The 16,600-nt window shown below is 48.8% G+C and overlaps 10 protein-coding genes across 10 annotated transcripts; 3 read left to right on the forward strand and 7 right to left on the reverse strand.

Annotated features, from left to right (window-relative positions):
- Position 1: 1 nt before the first annotated feature.
- On the forward strand, positions 2-1,668 carry DEU56DRAFT_781359 (galactose-1-phosphate uridylyltransferase). Its single transcript, XM_041352031.1, has 5 exons — positions 2-132; positions 199-623; positions 672-963; positions 1,012-1,285; positions 1,339-1,668. The coding sequence occupies exons 1-5, from the start codon at positions 93-95 to the stop codon at positions 1,445-1,447; spliced, it is 1,140 nt and encodes a 379-aa protein (XP_041212439.1). The 5' UTR covers positions 2-92; the 3' UTR covers positions 1,448-1,668.
- Positions 1,669-1,820: 152 nt separating this feature from the next.
- On the reverse strand, positions 1,821-2,799 carry DEU56DRAFT_781365 (uncharacterized protein). Its single transcript, XM_041352032.1, has 5 exons — positions 2,501-2,799; positions 2,195-2,446; positions 2,067-2,141; positions 1,912-2,006; positions 1,821-1,867 (listed from the first exon to the last, which is right to left on the reverse strand). The coding sequence occupies exons 1-4, from the start codon at positions 2,790-2,792 to the stop codon at positions 1,912-1,914; spliced, it is 714 nt and encodes a 237-aa protein (XP_041212440.1). The 5' UTR covers positions 2,793-2,799; the 3' UTR covers positions 1,821-1,867.
- Positions 2,800-2,933: 134 nt separating this feature from the next.
- Positions 2,934-4,591, reverse strand: DEU56DRAFT_881274 (DNA repair protein endonuclease SAE2/CtIP C-terminus-domain-containing protein). The gene is made up of 6 exons (XM_041356099.1): positions 4,176-4,591; positions 3,960-4,124; positions 3,834-3,906; positions 3,645-3,783; positions 3,280-3,584; positions 2,934-3,223 (listed from the first exon to the last, which is right to left on the reverse strand). Exons 1-6 carry the CDS (start codon positions 4,513-4,515, stop codon positions 3,187-3,189), a joined length of 1,059 nt encoding a protein of 352 aa, XP_041212441.1. The 5' UTR covers positions 4,516-4,591; the 3' UTR covers positions 2,934-3,186.
- Positions 4,592-4,866: 275 nt separating this feature from the next.
- Positions 4,867-6,059, forward strand: DEU56DRAFT_781371 (NUDIX hydrolase domain-like protein). The gene is made up of 8 exons (XM_041352033.1): positions 4,867-4,998; positions 5,043-5,091; positions 5,145-5,196; positions 5,253-5,354; positions 5,427-5,561; positions 5,618-5,761; positions 5,822-5,835; positions 5,887-6,059. The coding sequence occupies exons 1-8, from the start codon at positions 4,946-4,948 to the stop codon at positions 5,968-5,970; spliced, it is 633 nt and encodes a 210-aa protein (XP_041212442.1). The 5' UTR covers positions 4,867-4,945; the 3' UTR covers positions 5,971-6,059.
- DEU56DRAFT_781375 (SDA1-domain-containing protein) lies at positions 6,060-8,837 on the reverse strand. Its single transcript, XM_041352034.1, has 9 exons — positions 8,564-8,837; positions 8,354-8,508; positions 8,004-8,306; positions 7,816-7,948; positions 7,671-7,769; positions 7,067-7,615; positions 6,922-7,014; positions 6,579-6,869; positions 6,060-6,526 (listed from the first exon to the last, which is right to left on the reverse strand). Exons 1-9 carry the CDS (start codon positions 8,753-8,755, stop codon positions 6,077-6,079), a joined length of 2,265 nt encoding a protein of 754 aa, XP_041212443.1. The 5' UTR covers positions 8,756-8,837; the 3' UTR covers positions 6,060-6,076.
- Positions 8,468-9,742, reverse strand: DEU56DRAFT_57169 (uncharacterized protein). Its single transcript, XM_041346867.1, has 4 exons — positions 9,405-9,742; positions 9,056-9,179; positions 8,564-8,999; positions 8,468-8,508 (listed from the first exon to the last, which is right to left on the reverse strand). The coding sequence occupies exons 1-3, from the start codon at positions 9,705-9,707 to the stop codon at positions 8,770-8,772; spliced, it is 657 nt and encodes a 218-aa protein (XP_041212444.1). The 5' UTR covers positions 9,708-9,742; the 3' UTR covers positions 8,468-8,508; positions 8,564-8,769.
- On the reverse strand, positions 9,712-11,820 carry DEU56DRAFT_729745 (P-loop containing nucleoside triphosphate hydrolase protein; the record flags this gene model as incomplete). Its single annotated transcript, XM_041348116.1, has 6 exons — positions 9,712-10,262; positions 10,319-10,377; positions 10,423-10,465; positions 10,515-10,548; positions 10,596-11,009; positions 11,068-11,820. 6 exons carry the CDS (start codon positions 11,818-11,820, stop codon positions 9,712-9,714), a joined length of 1,854 nt encoding a protein of 617 aa, XP_041212445.1.
- A 146-nt stretch (positions 11,821-11,966) lies between these two features.
- On the reverse strand, positions 11,967-13,060 carry DEU56DRAFT_57157 (uncharacterized protein). Its single transcript, XM_041346866.1, has 4 exons — positions 13,011-13,060; positions 12,782-12,961; positions 12,657-12,720; positions 11,967-12,605 (listed from the first exon to the last, which is right to left on the reverse strand). The coding sequence occupies exons 2-4, from the start codon at positions 12,875-12,877 to the stop codon at positions 12,067-12,069; spliced, it is 699 nt and encodes a 232-aa protein (XP_041212446.1). The 5' UTR covers positions 12,878-12,961; positions 13,011-13,060; the 3' UTR covers positions 11,967-12,066.
- A 164-nt stretch (positions 13,061-13,224) lies between these two features.
- Positions 13,225-14,922, forward strand: DEU56DRAFT_869461 (Nuf2 family-domain-containing protein; the record flags this gene model as incomplete). The annotated part of the gene is made up of 8 exons (XM_041355558.1): positions 13,225-13,446; positions 13,502-13,548; positions 13,598-13,831; positions 13,881-14,241; positions 14,296-14,439; positions 14,492-14,686; positions 14,741-14,819; positions 14,867-14,922. The coding sequence occupies 8 exons, from the start codon at positions 13,225-13,227 to the stop codon at positions 14,920-14,922; spliced, it is 1,338 nt and encodes a 445-aa protein (XP_041212447.1).
- On the reverse strand, positions 14,866-16,568 carry DEU56DRAFT_781389 (uncharacterized protein). The gene is made up of 7 exons (XM_041352035.1): positions 16,344-16,568; positions 16,218-16,289; positions 15,766-16,163; positions 15,296-15,718; positions 15,200-15,238; positions 15,043-15,151; positions 14,866-14,987 (listed from the first exon to the last, which is right to left on the reverse strand). Exons 1-6 carry the CDS (start codon positions 16,498-16,500, stop codon positions 15,047-15,049), a joined length of 1,194 nt encoding a protein of 397 aa, XP_041212448.1. The 5' UTR covers positions 16,501-16,568; the 3' UTR covers positions 14,866-14,987; positions 15,043-15,046.
- Between the last annotated feature and the right edge of the window lie 32 nt (positions 16,569-16,600).

The following is a 16,600-nucleotide window of genomic DNA, read 5'->3' on the forward strand; positions in this document are numbered from 1 at the left end:
CCGAAAACCTTTGCTTCCCGCAATCATCAGGCCTCATCGTTTCGGTTTGAGTCCCTCTTCGTTGTTCGAAGGTTCGGCGCTTCTTAAATATTATGGAGCCCTTTGATCCGACTACGCATCCACACAGACGATGTAAGTCCTCTTATTGATCACCGTAAGATGACCTCAGCGACACAAATGACTATGATGCGGTCACAGATAATCCATTGACTAACACACACGTTCTCGTCTCACCTCATCGCACCAAGCGTCCTTGGCTAGGCCAGACTGAACCCGCTGAGCCATCAAACCTCCCCCAGTACGATCCCGTATGTTACTTGTGTCCCGGGAACACTCGGGCGGGCGGTAAGGTCAACGAAGTGTACACTTCTACCATAGTGTTCGAGAATGATTACCCTGCCGTTCTTCCAACCCCTGGACCTGTTACACCTCTAGCTGCACATCCACTCCTAACTGCCGAGCCAATTCAGGGCGGATGCGATGTTGTATGCTTCCATCCACGGCACGACCTTAGTCTACCGACCCTATCTCTGTCGGACGTAGAGAATATCGTGGATGAGTGGACTCGTGTTTACATGAGGAGGGGGACTGAACCTGGCATTGAATATGTGCAGATATTTGAAGTATTCGACTTTGAACAGATCATCCTGCAAGCCCTCATTTCATAACAGAACAAGGGAGCAATGATGGGGTGTTCCAACCCGCATCCTCACAGCCAAGTTTGGTCCCTTTCCACTGTGCCCACCCTCCCCGCGAAGGAACTTGCTTCTCTGCACAACTATGCCTCTACCGCCCACGTACGCTCTGGCGTTCCAACTGGGCCTGGCGGGCGGGCCTGCCTATTATGCGAGTATGTGAATCACGAGCTGTCTCTTCCAGAAAACGAAGGGCGCATAGTCCTCACGAATGAGCATTTCGTTGCGCTCGTGCCGTGGTGGGCGTATTGGCCCTTCGAAATCATGGGTGTGTTACTTACTTGTCGCAATACTGGCTCTGAACCCGATATCGCAGTGCTCTCTCACAAACGACACATTTCGTCCCTTGTGCATCTTACAGTCGATGAGAAGCACGCATTTGCAGACATCATGTCGCGCGTGACGAAGCGCTACGATAACATATTCTCCTGCTCGTTTGCATATGCGATGGGCATTCATCAACGACCCCTTCCCCCACCTCGCGATGATGATGGGATATATGTACAAGATGCAGACGATATTGCACATCTGCATGTGCACTTTGAGCCCCCACTCCTACGGAGTGCTAGCGTGCGCAAATTTTTGGCAGGGTGAGTTCCGCCACAAGCTGTTGGCTTTGTCAACACACTAATATTATTTAAAGATTTGAAGTCATGGCAGAACCACAGAGAGATCTTACTGCAGAGCAAGCTGCCAGGACACTGAGAAATTGTTCTGAAGTCCACTACCTCCATGCCACTGCAGAGCAGTGACATGATAACTCCCCGATGGACAGATCACTTCTCGTCACTCGGTCGCAAACCGCCACTGGCATTTGATTTAAGTAAACCTCATGCACGTATCAAACGCATCAATTTTTTGCTTGCTCCTTCGTATGAACTCGAGCTAAGTAGAAGGTATTAGTTCGGCTTCTTGCCTGTACATCATGATTCTGTTGTCAATCTCAGGCTTATAATGAATACCTTTTCAGCCCTCATATATATCAGTTGTTCGTGCACTACAGCCCAACGAACGTAAGAACAGGTGCAGTAATTTCGATCACGCATGTCACGTGATTTCATACGCGACGCGTAACACTGCAGTGAAACTAATGTTTTGGCTGGGAGGGGTAGTGAAGAATAGCGATCTTCACATGGTGTGATAATCAGGTCACAGTAAAAAAAGCCTTGATGCAGTCTCAGATTCGCAAAGCAGTGTGTTTCGGAGTGACAGATCATTAGGCAAGCAACTCATCAAGAAAATCTTCCATCTCCACTTTGGGTGCCTTTGGTGCATCAGTGGGAAGCGCTGGGGCCTCAGAGTAGTTGTCATCTGGCCGATGCGTGAAACAAAACGTCAGCGAGATAATGTGCGTTGAAGAGAATACTCTACCTTGTTTTCTATCGCGTGCAAATAGAGGTTTCGCTTTAAGTTTCTCCGACTTTGCACGGAATCGAGCCTTCAGATCTATCAACCATGATCAGTCTTCTATACACCTACTATCGTCAGTTGCAAATCACCTCGACTTGCATCTGCGGCAGCCTTCTCGCGACTCATCTCCTCCAGTTCTGCATCCCACTCAATCGCCTGTACGCGTCCCTTCTGAGAAGTCGGAGGTGGAATACGATGAGACGAAATATGTGCGAGTTCATGGTCAATATCATCATCATCGACTTGAGGCAGTGCCACTACAGTCGTCTCCGACACGTCCGATAACCGCTGTCTCGCCAGAAACGACGAAAGGTCAATCTCCGGTTCACGAATCTCCTCTCCTACTTAAAGTCTCAAAAAAACACGCTGAACACATTTTCCACTTCATCACTCACCGTCAGAATCCAACTCGGGCTCGAGCTCCGCATAACGATCGGCATTAGATCCAAGTTGTCGTCGTGCGTACTTCTTCTGCAGCTCTTTCGCCTCTTCAGAATCAGGGTCGAGATCGACCACTTCTTCGTCCTCCAGTACGAGGCGCTTGTGAAATTCCGCTGGACGGCCGCCTCGACCACGGCCTCGTGCACGGAGGTACTTGCCTAGTCCACCTCGGGACTTTCCACGACCTCTGCCACGAGGATGCGATGGTTCGGAGGTTAATGTAGATGGAGAATTCGATTCTGACATGTTACATTAATACAACAAGAAGTGTTCAAATGGCACGATAACTTGACATCTGCACATCTGCTGTTGAACATATTTTCAGGATAATTATTGTAGACGGGTATGCACAGCCGCATGCGAGTGATTGGGGGTCTGGCAGCTGGGGAAGAGCCAAACAATTGACTTTTTAGTCTCCAGCTGATCACTCTCGCGAAGCTGATCATTCCCGCTTTCCATATGATACTCCTTACAAGGAAAGAACCACCTCTATTACTGTACACGCAATGGAGCCTCACCAAGGACAGAAATTGTCTCCATTCTCCGTACCATACAATAATTGACCCGACAACATTGATAGACCGAGGACGTGCACGTGTGTCCATAGCAATACCTGATGGCTCTGCCGGTGTCATATAACTCATATTATCCGTTTGACATATCTTCCCTTGCCACTCCTACGTGAGGTCATGAGTTCCAAAGAGTCTACCAGAGAATATGAGTGTTAGCCTACCGTACTTCACTCTCAACCTCTCCCAATTTCTGTGCATACATCTCTGCGGCACGTCGGTTGATGTCAGATGTCTCTTGTGTGTCAGGGAATCCAATATCCCAGTAGCCAGGTGGTGTCTTGGCACGATACCAATGGTGTCGATGTCGTGATATCCTTTTCTTGTGGTGCTCGATGTCTTCGCAGTTTTCTTTGCGGTCTGAGAGACTGTCAAAGGAAAACCGGCGTTTCTTGGTAGGTGTTGAAGATGGCGAACGCCAAAGCGGTTGCTGGAGAGGCTTGGGCAGCTGTCCAACAGCTTCATAGTACTGTTTAACACACACGGAGATTGAGTTGACAATGACCTTCTCGAAAAATGAATTACGCACACCACGACAACATTCACAATCGTCAGCAAGCATCTTTTTTCGCTCGTCGCGGCTCTTGACCACTTCATCATACTGGTAGTTTACGCCGTGATTGCGTTCCTCGCATATAGTGAAGCGTGAATTGATAGTGGTCGCATCACTAGTTTTGAATCAGGGTGAGTCAGTATGCATGGTCTTGCGGGGACTTACGTAGCTTGAGCGTATCGCCCGCGTCTCTTGTGCAGATCCCGACATGAGTTGTTACTCTGTAACACAGATGTGCCTGCATTTAGATTGGTACATGTTACCCAATTATGTGAATCGGCAGGAACGCACCGGCCGATATGTCTTCGTTGAGGATATCTTTGCCAATAGAGTGTCCGTGTAACGGGAGTTTGATTGCAGTGGCGGGCTGCTCCTCAACTTTGGCTGAAACAGTTTCTCCACGCGTAGCGTAGACAGTCGATGATACTTCCTGCTGCTTGTCCAAAGCATCAGGAACTGATCCGAGATCAGCCGAGTCAAACGACGCGTGAACACCTGAGTACGTACGTGTCTTGGACTCGATATGCTCCTCTGAGTTGTCAAACGCACATAAGTCCGGACCTATTTCGTCAAATTTGCGTCGTTTGTCGATGCCAGAGACTCTCCGATATGCGTCATAGTTTGTGTCCTTCAGTAATGGATGTAGCCCTTTGTCACAATCAGAGCTCTCGCAAAGCCAATGTTTGAAGGATCGCCACTTTTTGTAGTCGGCCTTGTACCTCGTAGCGGCGCGCTCTTTGGTAGCAAGTAGAGCGTCGTACCGGTGTTGGAGGTGTGAAAGTTCGAGCTGTAGAGAAGATATCTTCAACAACAAAGTGGACGTGTCGTTGGTGTTTGATGCAGACATTTAAACAGTTTGGTGCATTCAGGGTGCACCTGCCAGGTGCACTTGCTGAGTATTGTGCATTCCCAAACTTGTCAATGTGTTACATAATCGAGTGTGTTTAAGCTTGGCTTGTTTGGGTTACTAAGTAGTGGCCAGAGCCGCTGCCAGACCATATAGAAGGAACTTCAAGGAAGACAGTCGTTCCTTTTTGATCATCTATAGCTAATCCCGTTGTAATAACTTAAAGGTTGGGCCGCAGACCAGGAAACAACTGCCAGCTGGGCTAGCTATAGCCTGAGGGGTATGGTTGAATTTTGAAAAGTTGATGTTTATAAACTCAGCTGTAAAGGGGAAAATCCGTATGTTCTCTGTTAGACTTGTGCGCTCTCATCCACCGTCGTCTATCTTCGGGCCTGCGATCCTTGGGCATAATCTGAACCCTTTCTCTACCATGCCAGCCGCTAAAGTCATTAGTGAGGAGCTTTTAGATAACAAAGACGCAAAGTGAGAACGTTGTTCGTGTAGGTCAACCACTAATATATGCATAGGTGGATCCGTCTCAAGAAGATCCACTACGCTGATCAAGATGGCAAGCACGTATGTTTTTATTCTCTCTGGGGCTGAATGACATTGCTTCATTAATTGTTAAGAGACTCTGGGAATCTGCCGAGCGAACAACCCGCAAAGATTCTGGAATAGATGGTGGGCAGAGTCATGGTTTATCCTCACATAACTGTACAAACGCCCGCCCTGTACAGGCGTCGCTGTCCTTGCTGTCCTTCGCTCTAAGACCAAGTCTTTCCCCCTCTCGACAGTCATTATAGAGCAATACCGTCCTCCTCTCGACAACATCGTCATTGGCATGATTTACTTCCTTGTTTTCATCATCTCATACGCTGATTGCTTTCTTCTGTTTCCATGATCTATCGTAGAACTACCTGCTGGCCTCGTCGATGCAGGTGAAACAGCTGAGGCAGCTGCCATTCGAGAGCTGAGGGAGGAGACAGGATACGAGGCCGATATGACCACCGAACCTGAGTCTTCGCCGATCGTCGTCAGCGACCCAGGTCTGCACATTCCCTCAAAAACAAATGGTACATCATGATATCTAAGACATTCTTAGGAATGACCAATGCCAACATGAAACTCGTAGTAGTAAGTGTCCTCCTGGAAGATCAACTCGAAACACCTACCCCGCACCTTGATGATGGCGAACATATTGTTACCCGTGTCGTAGAGCTAGATAAACTTGATGCTGAGCTCAAAGGTGTGTCCAATCATCCAGCCCACTTCGATGGAATGTGTTCCTAATCTTGAAATATTCAAGCATACGACAAGAAGGTGACACCCTAAGCCGAAGAAGTACTGATCTTTGCTGACCCCAACACCTAGGGCTTTGCAGTAGATGCCAGGCTCTCTCACTTCGCTGCTGGCTATGCAATGGCGAAGAGGATATGTAGTGGCGCATTTCCCTGAGAATGGTGTTCTGACGAACTTGGTCTCCTCAAATGATAAAATGATAGAGAAACTTAGTATTTCCAGCCTTCAGCCTAGCAACATGTAGAACACTTGAGTACTATAGCTAGTGATACGATTTTTTTGCACGTTCGATGTGTGCCCTCAACTTCTGCTGCTTCTCCCTCAATGACGCCTTCTTCTTTCCCCGTACCGCACCACTGCTCAATATCATCATGATCGGTTTGTTTCTTGCCTTCTCGCGATTTGTGGAGCTGCTCGGCGTCTCTTTCTTTTTCTTACCCTTCAGAGAACCAAACTTTTCCCGCCCTTCACGGCCCTTTTCTATACTCGCAATGCGTTCCGCATAGTCAGCTTTAGCCTTTTTACGCGGACCAAGAATATCGTTCTCAGAAATGAATGCGCCATCGGATGGCCCAGATTGCATAGCCTTCTTGTTAGCTTCCAGGGTCGCCAGCTTCCGTTTTGCCCTGGAACCACCACCTGATTCGATGGCTTTTGTGGCAGCCTGTATGCGCAGGTCATTCAGTAATGCAAAGTCTGCCGGCGTAAGAATCTGTGATACATGTCAGAACGTTGCATGAAGGGTATAAGGAAGGATAATTCACTTTAGTTGTTGCTAAGGTTGAGATTCGATCAGAATTTGCATCGGTCCCCGGTTCTTTCTCCCCAAGCGGTTTGGGAGCTGACTCCTGCTCGTCCTCACTATCACTAACTTCCACATTGTCTTCACCTTCTGAGTCGACCTCTATCCACCCTTCCGACTCGGATTCCGAATCTGAATCGGTTTCGACATCCCAGCCCTCCCAAGCAGCCGCGTTATCGCCATCGTCCTCACCATCGTCATCGGCACCACCAATCTCCTCTTCGCGAAGTTTCTGCAGATGGTCTTCCAGAAGCTGTCGAGTAGTTCAGATATATTCTTTGACTGAATGAAAATGTCCGGATTACCATTAATCCATCAATGTCGACTGCAGCATCCGCGCTGTGTCCAAATGGCAGTGGTTGACCACCTTTGCTCATACCTATACTAGCATCTTTTCCCTGCAAATACACTTAACGTTGGCACTGCAGATTTGAGAAGGAAATCGCTCACTCTCTCCCGGCGTTTGAGCATACCAGGGTTCACCTCGCGGTACAACTGTAACAGTCCTCTTGCAGCAGCTGTAACCGCCTTGTCTCGACTTCTCCTGTACTCTACAAGATCACCCAACAAATCTTCCTCCATTGCCCAAGGTTGTCTTCTACAAACCTCCCTGATCGAGTTGATTCCAGCAGCAATTACCTCGCTTCCCACTCCAGGATGCACGAATTCGGCTGCAAGCTTCTGCACGACTGGGGTCAAGGCATCTGGCGGCGTAAGATCGTGAACAGACTGCGCCAGCGCAACGAGGATTGATGGGACGCGAAGCTGGTGGTAGGCGAGGTATTTGACAATGTAGGTATAGAAGCTCAGGACGCAAAGTTTATGAGCACCCATGACTCGCGAGAGGAGCTGCATGATGAGAATTTTATGTTCAAGTGAGAAACGTTTGTCGTAGCGGCTTAGGTTGTCATAAAGCTTCTCGGCAAACGTCTGCGGGTCATTGAGAAGCTGGAGTGCCGGAAAATTCGGTGTCGTGGGGGCATTTTTGCTATACTTTTTCTGCATACGAATTAGCAATGAGATGTTAGAAAAGTATTCATGAATAAGCGGGTACCTTCTTTGCAGCATTGAGTTGTTTCTGTAGCTTTTTATCGCCGCCCCGTCTCTTTTTGTTGACTTCGCGACGATGGTGAAGGGCTCTGACGTCGGGACCCTAAAACAACGATGAGTAATATTTTGGCTAAGTAGACATTACATACTTCGTCCTCTTCATTGTCGCTGTCATCCTTTTCATCGTCACTTCCTAAAAAGAAGTGAATGGAAGCACTCTGTACTTTCATCACGGGATGGAAGCATCCTAACGCAACGATAGACACAGGCTTGGCGTCAGTCCTATTGAGGGACGAAAGTCATGTCTATCCAGCTGCATCAGTCAAGGATTGCGTACCATATTCCCTTTCGCCACAACTCCTTAGTCAATATCACCGACCACATAGCATCTTCCCCATTATTGGCGGTTTTATCACTCGTAGGGCCTGCTGATCTGAGCTTTCCCTTGTCCCCAGCAACTTCGGCATCCATTCCCCGTTCGACCATGGTGAAAAGCATGGCTTGCACAGCACGATTAAGTTTGTGATTTTTGGTGCGGAGGTTGGCAGTGCGAATGTCGGAGAGGATAGTTTTGCGGATAAATGCTCGTAAAGTAGAGGAGGTTGTGCGAGGGAGGAGGGGAAAGAGGGACTTGAGGAGTCTAGATCGAAAGTTTATTTAGAGGACGGAATGCATCAAGACACTTACTCGATAGATGTGATGACATCCTTGTTGCGCAACATAACAAGGTTCTGAACGAGATTTTTTCTGGTATCGGGCGTGAGGGTACCATAGTTGTCTAGGAGAAGGGTAGATAGATGTAATGGAAAGTCTTTAGTTTCCTTGGGGTAACATTGTGCGACCTGAAATCGCAACGTCGTCAAGCAGTTAGACTGTGTGATATCTTCAAAGACGCACTTGAGATATGAACGAGACAAGTTCACGAAAATGCTGAGCCTGTTCATCAGGATTTATTCGAAATATCTGTCTGATGCTGTCATAGTGGTTCCACTGCTGAAGGAACTCCTCCTTGTACGCTGCTGGGTCACGTTTGATGAGGTTTTGCAGCTGAGGGAGATTTGAGGTGAGAAGGACACCGCGACCACCCATTTTACAGTAGACAGTTAGATTGAGCGGCGACGGTAGATGGTCGGGCTCGTAACAGGAGTTTTACTTGAGGAGTCGATGTCCTGAAATCGAGAATATTTGCGGCTTACATAATCAGTAATACAGATATCAATCATGTGATGCTTAGTACAACACTGGTAAGTCATCCAAGCAAAAAGTAGACTACGATGCCCCATTGAAACTAAAAGCATCACGCAAATCAGAAATCCGAGCTTGAATTTTGGAGCTGTATTGATTCGTCACTTCGATGCTATCTGACGTAGCGTTGTCACTCGACCTCACCTCGAAGCTGTTGTTGATGTAGCATCCGAGTAGGCACTCCAAAAAGACTTGCCAAAAATTGCTGCTTTCTCCCGTGATTTTGGTTCGTCCGAGTTTGTGATGCACTCTTGGAATGACGCGCGATCTAGTAGCATAAGTATAATTATCCATCGATCGAGCCTCACTCGTTTTAGATACCCACCTTCTATGTCCATGAGCGATAGAAAATGGATTGTTTCGGTGGCGAGCACATCATTTTCACGAAGGATGTGTTCTTTTGCGAGCTGTGAATGGAAATAAGCCAGTGACTTTGTTCCACAGAACCGCCCTCACCTTTTCCCCTCACTGCCATCATTGCCGTGAGACGCACCTGACTGTGATCTTGCGGCGGCTCGGCTGCAATTGTCGGTCTCATGTCCACAGCGTCCTTGACTGGTTCGAAGTCAGACACAGGGTCAACTTCGTCGTCGTCTTGGTACAACGGCATGTACGCCGACACAGCCTTCGTCTTCCCTTTGGCTTTTGCAGAAGCCTTGGAAGAAACCATATTCTTCGCAACTGAGCGTGATGATCCAACGCTGGGGCCATTATCCCTGAATGTCAGTTCGACAGGGAGGTTGCCGCTGAGGCACGCATCTGCTTGCGGCCCAATCTTTAGATCGAATTGTAACATCAGGTCACCGAAACAACGAAAACTGAACTTTAAATACCTTCAGGTAATCATTGGTCCAGCCAGACGCAGAGGCCTCTCGTGCAATCGCAAAAATATCAGCACCCATCATCGCGCTTATGATACGGTCTCCATCGACAGCCTTGCCCACCCCAAACAATGACAATTGGTCATGCCCACTCTCACGAACCTTCGCCCTATTCCGGCCCGCGTATACATCTTTGAAATGTCCGGGGGCGATCCTATCCATGGAAGCTGCCATCTGTTCAAATAATCTAATAGCTTGTTGGGCCTCCAAGGTATACAGCTGGCGAACAACTGTTCCACCTCTCGAACAGCTATCACACCCTTTCGGACACAAATGCGAGTCGAAACGCTCGTTGAAATGAGCAAGAATGAGCGATCGTCGACAGTCGACCTCGTTACGGCAGTACTGGACCACGGCCGACAGGTCTTCCAGTTGCCGTTTCTTCTCCTCTGGAGTGCGAGCCGGCCCTTTCTCGTTGCGGTCGTTGTTAATCAGGTGTTGTCGCGACACAGCGTCCTTGAATGCATAGTCTGAAAGTGTATAACACATCAAGATAGCACAAGGAATCGCCATTAAAACCGCTTACAAAGGATGCAGTCTGCGGGATCGCCGTCGCGTCCTGCGCGTCCAGTTTCCTGATAATAACTGAGGCGGTAAGAAAGACTTCAGAGAAGCGTACTGGCGACATACCCATCCATCGACTTCGGTAGTGTTGAGTGAATCACGAAGCGCACTATTCGATGGGGTCAGACATAGGCCGAGGTGCAGCAACAAAACTTTACCATCTGGTTTATCGATTCCCATCCCGAACGCGATCTAAGAAGATGTCAAAACTCGGTGGGGTCATACTAAGAACGCCATACCGTTGCTACAATAATCTTGCAGCTGCCGCTTTGCCATTCTTCCTGTGTGGCACTGCGCTCTTGTGGGTCCATACCGGCATGATAATGTTTCGCAGACAGGCCATAATCGTTACGCAATTGCTCAGCAAGCTCCTCGCACTCAATTTTACTGAAGCCGTAAACAATGCCAGTATCGGCGGCGTGCTGTGACTTGATGAAGCCGGCAATGGCTTGAACCGCCTTCTTTTTGGTGGTCGGTTTAGGCTGCACTGCATAGTACAGGTTGGGGCGGTTGAAAGATTGTACCAGGCACACGGGATCGCGCAAACCTAACCGAGTGCGAATGTCCTGGATCGCGGACTTGTTCGCGGTTGCGGTGAGTGCCATGATGGGCACGTCATGGTACCGTTCGCGCAGCATATGGAGCTCAGCATACTAAATATGGAAGAAAGAAAATGTGAATGCGCTCATAGACCAGGTTGTGCACGCTTACAGCATCGCGGAAATCCCGCCCCCAACTCTGAATGACATGTGCTTCATCAATGACAAAGCGTGCGATTTGTTTGTCTTCATAGAGCTGTGCTAGAATGTCTTGCATAGCGTTGCTCTCTCGTAGCTTTTCCGGGGTAATATAGCAAATATCGGGTTTTTGCTGACTGCGAAGGCGGCGCATAACATCCCGTGAGTCGTCTACGGACCTCAGGGACGACATGCAATCCACATTGATATGCTTCTCTCGCAAGGAAGCCACTTGATCCGCGATGAGCGCAACGAGTGGAGATATGACGAATGTGACTCCCTGGGTCCTACCAGTCTTACAGACTGCGGGAAGTTGGTAACAAAGACTTTTTCCACCACCGGTGGGCATTAGGACGAAAACATCCTTGCCGTCGAGCGTAGCGTTGATCGCTTCGAGTTGGTTTTGCCTGAAGGAGGACAACCGGAAGACGTTCTTCAAGACCGAAACTGCCTCGACATAGTAAGGAGTTGACGTATTATCAAGACGTCCGGTGGGCGCAGAGGGAGTACATAGTGGTGCGTCCACATAATCGAGCGTCGGAGTAGTCGAGGTCAGGTTGGCCAATTGGAGTGTTGAGGGCTCGTCAAGACCCTCCCAAAGGTCATCACTGCCAGGCACAATCAAGGTTTCCGCCGACACGTCAATATCTTCTGGCTCAAGCGGGCCGTCGACATCGGCATCTTCTGGCTCGAGCACACTCCCAAAATCAGTAGCCACAGACGACATGAGAGTGGAGATGGATGGAGCAGAAGCTGGCTCGCTGACGGGGCCGAAGCGAGCCAGGCGTTCTTGGATGGCTTCGATGCGACCCTCAACATGAACCCTAAGTAGAGTTAGCCAGGAAATTCACACAAGACCAGTATACTCACAGTAAGAACGAGACTTCAAAAATGTCCAAGGGATTGCTGCCGTGTTCTGATATCAATCTGAGAAAATAATCACGAACTTGGCGGTTTCGGCCAAGTATCAATCTCAAAAACCCTTGCGATCGCTGCAAAATAAAGTCAGGGTCATGAGTATCTGAAATGAGAGCCAACAAACGGAGTCTAGGTCCGAATTCTTGACGAGCTGAGTGCCTGGATCAGATTGTACCGTTTCGGAAGAGGCCGGTGGTGCGGTAAACAGATCACGACGAGATGGTACATTTGAAGTATAGTTCGGATTCGATGCTTCAATGTCACTAGAAATGTCGGGTGTCCATTGTCGAGAAACAGCGCGAGATTTTCCCTTTGAAGACAAAGGGCCAGTGATGAAAATATTTTCTTTGTTGACACGATCACTTTCCTTCAGACGTTTAGAGGCTGATTGTCGAGCTCCGTCGGGGACATCGAGGGACTGGCGCTTTCGAGAGGGTACTGGGCCTTCCATGATCTCAATGGTGGGCTCACGACATAAATCAATTAGATCTCGGTGGGGCGGGGCGGACAATGGAGCTGGACGAGGGTTCATCGTTTTCCTTCCAAAATTGGGTGTTGCGAATGATGGAAGCGAAGAACCCGACGTTTGGCGAGCTGCGAGTTTAGATGAATAGCTGCTGTCTTCGTCATGAAATATATACTTACAGGTGGGATTAGATGCAGAGTGAGAAACGCCTAAGGCTGGCTTGAACTTTGATGATGATGAGGTCTGATGACGGGAGATCAGAATGATGGGCAGTAATGGTCGGCTCGAATTTGCAATGGCATACCTTTGGCAATACGCTGCTCGAGACCAGGTTTCTGTTGTACTGAGACTGAACAGTCTTCCTAACGCTGTCTAGGTCATTCTGTGGCCCCGGCATCATGATAAAAGTCGGATGAGCAGATAAGAATGACCGGAGGAATTACTGGACAGGCCAGCTTATAAGTTGTCGGCGTGACACGAGTGGCTGAAAAAGTCAGTGAGACTGGATTGATTCGGATAATCGATAGCGATACGAAAATATTGCCTCGAGGTCAAGTCGTAACGCGCGCGGGTCACGAATTCGAATAGTGTTTACCAAGTTCCTGTCCCATTCATTAATGTAAAGTCGTGATGTTCGGCTCATCCCGATTACCGAAACGCGTCAGTTACACGTGACCGTGACGTCTCATATTAGAATCTCGACGTTCATCACCGACATCGTCGTCCACGACGACGACAACATCAATCATGTCAGGGCAGTACTGGTTCCCAAATATGCCAATACCAGAGATTATGACGGCCCTGTCAGAGTGGGGCTTGAACGTCAGCAACGAGCAACTCGTCAGGCCCTCCTCTGACTTTGTCATTAGCGTGTATAACGCTTGCTTGGAACAAGTCACGTCCATATCTCCAAACGTGCTTCACAAACCAACGCAACGGGCACTTGCCTCTCTCGAAGATGCCAACCCCGTGGGTTCATCGTCTCTATGTCCGGCCGTCTGTGTCTGATGATGTGCGTACTCAGGATCTCTACAATAACGCTATCTCGCACAATATCATGCTCTACCACCTGTATGATCTGCCCTCTCCTCCATATTCTCACTAATATAAAAGCAAACAGAACTCGCTTCGCGACTTCTGCACGCATTATGGACTTTAGCTCACGAGACCTCTCCGCACCTGAGCCAGAGCGTACACGCTTCATTCTCTCAGCATTTATCAACTTTGTCAAGTTCGCGGAGCAATGCACTACATTTATCAGCAACGTCCGAGAGAAGTCTGCGCAGGTCATTGAAGAGCGCGAACAAGTCATCCAGGAACTCTCAGAAGTTCAGCACAACCTCGCAGTACTCAAGTGAGATCCTTCATAGTTCTATAGCATCCCTTTAACTCACGACTCCTAGAGCGCAGCGTGCAAAGGATGAACCAAAATGCGAGCAGCTCAGGGAAGAGAATGCAGTCGTGACTACCCAACTCCTTGCAGCAAAGGAGGTTCACACAGGACTCACCAAGGAGATCGAAAGCCTAAAGATTGAGAGGGCACATCTTCAAGCTCGAAACGAAACAGTCAACTCGGAGTCTGCTCTCCTAATGGACAACAATTCTCGTACCCGATCGCGCATTGTGCAATCTCCAGAGCGTATAAGGCGCAATATCATGACAATGGGGGCTACAGCTATTGAAGACAAAAGGGCGGTTGCATTGCACGAAGCAAAGGCACGAGATTTGCACGCAAAAATCTCGGCGCTCGTGAATATTGAAAAGGTCACAATTCCTCGTTGTGTCAACACTATGGTCTCGTCTCACTTATCTAGTCAGGATGTACGATCATGTATTGAGCAGCTGCAGACGACAGAGAAGGAGGTGCAGCTCCTGGAAGCTTCACAAAAGGAGCTCGCAGAACTCAAAGACAGCCTTGAATACAAGAAAGTAGAGCGCGGCGAGCTGCAGAAGAAGACTGAGGCAGGTCATGACATATTCTCTTGAAGTATACCTGTTAATGCGTGATCATCAGCGCGTACACAAGCAACTTGGAAACGCGCAGGAGAAGCTTGAGAGGGCGCAGAGACACGCAGAGGAAAAGCGACAGGCCAGTCAACAGACGGTTGACCGCCTCCAACGAGATTACGAGAAGATGGATGTTGAGCGACGAGAGAATGACAAACAGGTGGAGGAACTCCGGATAGAAGCGGGTGACATAGAGACAAAGGTGGGTCTTGGGTCCCGGTCTCCTGCACACTCGTGTCCTAATGGTCCCTGGCAGATGTCGGAGCATCTGAAGAAGAGCGAAGCGGAACTCAACGAGTTACTCACGGAATATTGGAAGCTCCGTCACGAGACGGGTAATTTTTTTATTCTTTGTTCCCGCTCATCGCTCATCAATATCCAGAGGTGTACATGGAAACACTCGCGAACAAACTAAACATGAATGTGTCTTCGGACTGAAGGGCGTGCGGGCCTTCATTCTTCAGGATACATGGATCGTCTTGTATTTATGGTACCTTGTCACGCTTTATCAATTACATAGTCAGTGTACAGTAGCAATGGTGCAGACAGAGACGCAACGAAATCATCGTTTTTTCCCTTTCTGTGTCATCTTCAGTATGCAACTCTGGCAATACCATTTCTGCCTTTTACTGGGCAGTGCACTAAGGCCAGTACACGGCAGGTGGAACTGAGAATGAGTGTTAGTGATTGTCAGGGGAACACCTAATCCGCTTACCCATTCCAACTTGCAAGTGTCGCTGTCACAAGCGACCATCTGGGATACAAGCCGTGTCAACTTCAACCAAGTAAGGTCAAACACGACGCTACGGACCGTGTCATACGACACCTGATTGCAATAACAATACCGCGGTTCATTTGAATCTGCTTGAGCTGGAATTGTGAGCTTCACACTCCTCGTCGTGCGAGTAGGTGGTATTTTCAAAACTTCTTCAGGAAGTGGTGGCGGAGTCTCAGATTCAGGTTCTGGTTTCTTGCGCGCCTTCCTGCCTCTACCGGGTCTTGCAGACTCTGCAGGTAGCTCTTTTGCGGGTTCTTGAGGAAGAGAGATAGCGGAAAGCTCTGGGGAAAGTGAGGGTGTAGGGCTATGTTCTATACGGGTCGGGCGTGCCCAGCGCGGTACGACGAGGTCAGGAAGAAGTATCGGGGCGAGATGTGTCCCTGGACGAATTCCAAGGGAAATGGACGCCTCTTGCTCCTTGATAGCTTGGTCCAAAAGACGGATATGTCGGTCAACCTGTGCAGCAGATTAGAGATAGGAAATCAGAAGAAAGGAGGGAGTACCGTTTCGTAAGCGGTCTGTGCAATATTGACTTTCTCCTCTGAGGCACGGAGGGCCTCTTCTGATACCTGCGCAATCTGTTGCAGCAATATGCGAGTTGTTTGTCCTGCAGCGGGTAGCTCGATATATGAAGACTCCAGGCTGTGCGCGACGGAAGCATCAGGACTTGCGTTATTTGAATCATTCGGTATTTCAGCGGGCGAGTCATTGTTGACATGTTCATCTCGAGGTGGTGAACTTGCTACCTGAGACGGGTCCGCCTGCATGGCCTCTGGATCTGATACAGTCGGTATGTTCGTCTTGTTCTGCTTGGCATCGACGATCATGCCCAGTCGCGATGAAAGTTGTATACGTAGCGCGATATATTTCCGCACATTGTCCAATAAGTCTGCGTGATAGGCTGAAAATGCTGCAGCTCCAACTTAATCAGACACAGGAGCTTGGTTGCACGTACCATTGCTTTGGTCATCTAGTTCACGTATGAGCGTGTACTGGCGGTGAAGAGACAATGGAAGTTGTTCGAGTACTACAATATCCAGTTCAGTAGCTTGGCCTATCAGAATAATCTTGATTGGCGTACTCTCATGATGTTCCTCCTTGAATGCATCCCAAATCTCGAGTTCCTTCCTCCGTTCTTCAGATCCGTGTCCTTCTCCAGTAATATCTACATCTGATGTGTGCTCTTCGTCGTGCTCCTCAGCAGGAGCAGCCTGAGAACGTCGGCGCTTGCGAGACATAGTGGTTGTTTCACAACTTGAAAGTTGCGGACCGCTGCGGGCCTTGACTTAACAACTTAGCACGTGACTGCTAGCAAAATATTGCAAATTCCCAGGATGC

Source organism: Suillus clintonianus (genome assembly GCF_016758775.1).
Source record: "Suillus clintonianus strain FC179 chromosome Unknown DEU56scaffold_11, whole genome shotgun sequence".
NCBI lineage: Eukaryota > Fungi > Basidiomycota > Agaricomycetes > Boletales > Suillaceae > Suillus > Suillus clintonianus.